Consider the following 5,000-nt stretch of genomic DNA (forward strand, 5'->3'; position numbering starts at 1 on the left):
TAAACCGAGGTCCCGTGTGCAGCATTCACTTAGCGCACGTAAAAGAACCCACGGCAACAAAAGGGTTGTTCCTAGCAAAAATCTGTAGAAAAATCCACTTCGATAGGAAAAACAAATAAAACTGCACGCAGGAAAAAATACAAACAAAAAGGGTGGCGCTGTAGTGTAGCGACGCGCTCTCCCTGGGGAGAGCAGCCCGAAGTTCACACGGAGAAATATGTTGTGATAAAAAGAAATACAAATACAAATACATATTTCTCTGTGTGAAATTCGGGCTGCTCTCCCTAGGGAGAGCACGTCGCTACATTGACAGCGCCCCACCCCCCCCAACCCCCCCGAACCGCCCCCCCCCTCCCTTTTTTCCCCCCTGCCTGCAATTTTATTTGTTTTCCCATCGAAGTGGATTTTTCTACAGTTTTGCCACGGACAAAACTTTTGTTGTCGTGGGTTCTCTTACGTGCATGCTAAATGCATGCTGAATACGGGACCTCGGTTTATCGTCACATCCGAATGACTAGCAATCAAACCACCACTCAAGGTCTAGTGGAGAGGGAAAAAATACTGGCGACTGCCGGTGTGATTCGAACCAGCTCGCTCAGATTCTCTCGCGGACGCGTTTCCTCCATGCCAACACTCCAGTTTTTTTTTGGTTTTGTTTTTTTAAAGTGACAGTTCAACGTGTGTTTTGTACATATCGTGTAGGAAGGCCAAACTTCGAACGATCCATGTCGAAGCAACCAGCTCAACGTGTGTTTTGTACATTGGGTATCTATGTCTAACTGCGAACAGCGTGACATTGCCAACTGTCCGTCCCACTTCGAAGCGTTCTGATATCTTAATAGATATCCGTTTCAAGGAACCAGTGTTGTGTACGTGCGTGCGTGCGTGCGTGCGTGCGCACGTGCGTAGAATGTACATATGTGTAATGTGCTTGTATATATGTGTGTAGTTTTTGAATGCACTGTGTCTGACAGGCCTGAAAGCGGGATGCAAATCGCACTGCTGCTGCTATGCTACTGCTACTGCAACTCCTGTAGTTGTTGTTGTTGCTGTTGTCGCTATCAGTATCATCATCATTATTATCACTGAAGGACGTCACCTCGTATGGCTTGGGGTTGCCCTCCTCCTTCCTCTTATTCTTCTTGTCATCATCATCAGCATCATCATCATCATCGTCGTCGTCGTCGTCGTCATCGTCGTCGTCGTCGTCATGATCATCATTATCATGAAGAATATCACCCATGTCTTTGGGTTGCCCTTCTTATCATCATCATCATCATCATCATCATCATCATCATCATCATCGTCATGAAGAATGTCACCCATGTCTTGGGGTTGCCCTTATGGTCATCATCATCATCATCATCATCATCATCTTCGTCATCATCATTATGAAGGATGTCACCTGTGGCTCGGGGCTGCCCTCCTCATCCTCCTTGTTCTTACCGTTATCGTCATCATTATGAAGGAAGACACCTCAGATGGGGCAATGCCCTTCTTCTTGGTATCACTATCATCATCATCATCATCATCATCATCATCATCATCATAAATGATGTCACGTATGGCTTGGGGTTACCCCCTCATCTCCTCCTCCTCCTCTTCTTCTTCTTCTTCTTCATCATCATCATCATCATCATGAAGGACGTTACCTATGGCTTAGGTTGTCCCTTCTTTTTCTTCTTCTAATTATTATCATTACTGTCGTCATTATTATCGCCATCACTATGCAGGACGTTACCTCAGGCGGCGGATTGCCCTGTGGAGCCTCGCACGGCAGCTGCTGATACTCCCCGGCTTCCACGGTGATGTTGAACGGTTCTCGCGGGAACATCTTCTTCAGGACTGGTGACACAGACACACACAACATGTGTACACACACACACACACACACACACACACACACACACACGTGCGTGGATACACGCGCGCGCGCACACACACACACACACACACACACACACATACAAACACGCACACACACGTGCTTGTAAATAAACATCCATACACTCACACACACGCGCGCGCGCACACACATACACATACATACATACACGCAAAAGCGCACAGACGCAAGCGCGCACAGCATACCCACATGTGCGCACTAAGACAAAGAAAAGCACACAAACAAAAAAACAAGAACAAAAAGGAACAGACAAAAATAAAGATTTAAGAACACACACACACACAGACACACACACACACACGCACACACACACCATCCACCCACCCCACCCACACATACACACACACACACACACACACACACACCACAGACACGTACCACACACACACACACACACACACACACACACCACAAACACACACAACACCCCCTACCCCTTACCCCCAACACACACAACCCTCTTCCCCATCCCACAAACCCAAACACACACACACACACACACACACACCAACCACACACAAACACCCCGCCACCCCCCCCCCCCTCCACACACACACACAAACAACCCCCCCTCCACTCCCACCACCACACCCACACCCACATACCCACACCACACACCCACCCACACACCCACACAACACAAACACACTTACAAGCCACCTCCACGTAGCCTGCAACACTGGTGATGTACTGGGGATCAGAGAGTCCAGGGACGGAGTACCTGCCGTAGCACTGGCAGTGGAAGTCGTTGCCCCCATGCTGGTCGTTGTGGTTCTCCACCTCCTCTCGCGAGATGTCGATGCTGGCCGTCATGACGTCATCGTAGCCTTCCCCTGGCCACTCCAGGTCCTTTGGGGTGATGGGGAGGGGTGGGGGTGGGGGTGGGTGTGTGGGGGGGACGGAGGTGGGGGTAGGAGGGGAAGGGAGACAACAAACAAACAAGAAGCTTTGGATGTTGTTTTCAATAACGTTGTGTGTGTGTGTGTGTGTGTGTGTGTGTGTGTGTGTGTGTGTGTGTGTGTGTGTGTGTGTGTGTGTGTGTGTGTGTGTGTGTGTGTGTGTGTGTGTGCGTGTGCGTGCGTGCGTGCGTGTGTGTTCTGCGCAGTCTTTTTTTTTTTTTTTTTTTTTTTTACTTCTGTGTCTGTCAGTCTGTCTGTCTGCGCGGTCCTTTTACTCTGTCCAGTTGCAAACATTCAGATGTCAAAACTAAAACGTTTAACTATATGTCTGTCTGCAATCTTTAGTGAGTGTGGTGGGACGTTAAACAAAATTCCACCACACACACACACACACACACACACACACACACACATACACACACACACACACACTCTGCACGGACACACACGGTCAAAACTCTGTAATACTCTTCCGTGCATCACTGACGTTGACAGCACCCCAACCCACACACCTTTTACGTTAAAAAAAACAAAAACAAGACCCCCCACCCCCACCCCCATGCCGCCTGTTACCACACACACACACACACACACACACACACACACACACACATGATGAGGGAAAATGTGCATGTGGGTGGGATGGGCACGGTGTAATTGTGTCCGAGAATTTGTGTTCAGTGGTGTGTGTGTGTGTGTGTGTGTGTGTGTGTGTGTGTGTATGTGTGAAATGGAAATGCAATTGTGTATTTCTTTATCACAATATTCTTGTATATATATATATATATATATATATATATATATATATATATATATATATATATATATATATATATATACATTTTTGTTGTTATTATTGCTCTTCATCTGGTTGTTTCTTCTCTCTCTGTCTCTGTCTGTCTGTCTGTCTGTCTGTCTGTCTGTCTCTCTCTCTCTCCTATATTTTTTTCTTTTTTTTTTTCCTTTTTTATCTTTTTTTTTCATCGATGGCTTCATGTAAAAAAAAAAAAAGCAATTGTTGCTTATTCAATTTGCCATCATGAAATAGAATCTTGACCTGACATGACTTGACACACCACCACCACCACTACCACCACCACCACCACAACAACCCACACACCATCCACAACTCCCCCCCCCCCCCCCCCCCCCCCCCCCCCCCCCCACACACACACCCCAATATCTCCTTTTCCCATGCTGCCCAGTTACCTGGTATTGTACACGGGACTGAGGGATGCTCTCCGAGTTGCAGTTGAAGTTGATCTGCTCCACGTTGACCGCCTGGCACGTGATGGTCACGGGTCTGGAGCGGATGATGTAGGAGGTCGCCTCGGGAATTGAGAGGAACTTGGGCTCCCTGACCTCCGCCTCCGCCTCCCCTTCCGCCTCCCCCTCTGCCTCCGCCTCCCCATCTCCCTCGTCGACCTCAGGCTTCTTCTCCCCCTCGGACTCTGGTTCGGCAGTGCTTTCTGCTGTGGGAGTTCCGTCTGCTGTGGGAAGAGAGAAAGAAGGTGTGGGGCAAGTGGTGTTTAATTGACTCACTCAGTACGGCCAGTCCTCTCTTCTCCTCTACACAGACCCCTCGGATGTCCAGTGGGTGTCTGAATGACCCAACCTTTAGCTTCCGTCGTCAGATCTGTGGTATTGTTTGTCAACATTCACCTCTTCAGTATAAGATCGTTCCGCTTGCAATATTTTGATGATGGTAATTGGGATGAAACGCTGTTAACGTCGTCTCTTTCGCCGTTCGTATGGAGAGAGTTAAAACTATCATACCATACGTAGTGGTTATAATGGGACAGGACTGGACTATCATACCATACGTGTTGGTCATATTGGGACACGACCAGACTATTATACCACACGTATTGGTCATATTGGGACAAGACCAGACTATTGTACCACACGTATTGGTCATATTGGGACACGACCAGACTATTATACCACACGTATTGGTCATATTGGGACAAGACCAGACTATTGTACCACACGTATTGGTCATATTGGGACAAGACCAGACTATCATACAATACGTAGTGGTCATAATGGGATACGACCAGACTATCATACCATACGTGTTGGTCATATTGGGACACGACAAGACTATTATACCATACGTATTGGTCATATTGGGACAAGACCAGACTATCATACAATACGTAGTGGTCATAATGGGACAGGACTGGACTATCATA

The 5,000-nt window shown here is 47.7% G+C and overlaps 1 protein-coding gene across 2 annotated transcripts in view; it reads right to left on the bottom strand.

Annotated features, from left to right (window-relative positions):
* The window catches only part of LOC143301237 (uncharacterized), a 182,733-nt gene that overhangs the window by 18,555 nt on the left and 159,178 nt on the right, over nt 1–5,000 (bottom strand). For both annotated transcript variants that reach the window (XM_076615368.1, XM_076615369.1), the window contains 3 exons: nt 4,015–4,295; nt 2,560–2,755; nt 1,742–1,845 (listed from right to left, as the gene is read on the bottom strand). In XM_076615368.1, the coding sequence (XP_076471483.1) occupies nt 1,742–1,845; nt 2,560–2,755; nt 4,015–4,295 (581 nt within the window). The remainder of the gene's footprint in view (nt 1–1,741; nt 1,846–2,559; nt 2,756–4,014; nt 4,296–5,000) is intronic.

Source organism: Babylonia areolata, chromosome 27, assembly GCF_041734735.1.
Source record: "Babylonia areolata isolate BAREFJ2019XMU chromosome 27, ASM4173473v1, whole genome shotgun sequence".
NCBI classification, from domain to species: domain Eukaryota; kingdom Metazoa; phylum Mollusca; class Gastropoda; order Neogastropoda; family Buccinidae; genus Babylonia; species Babylonia areolata.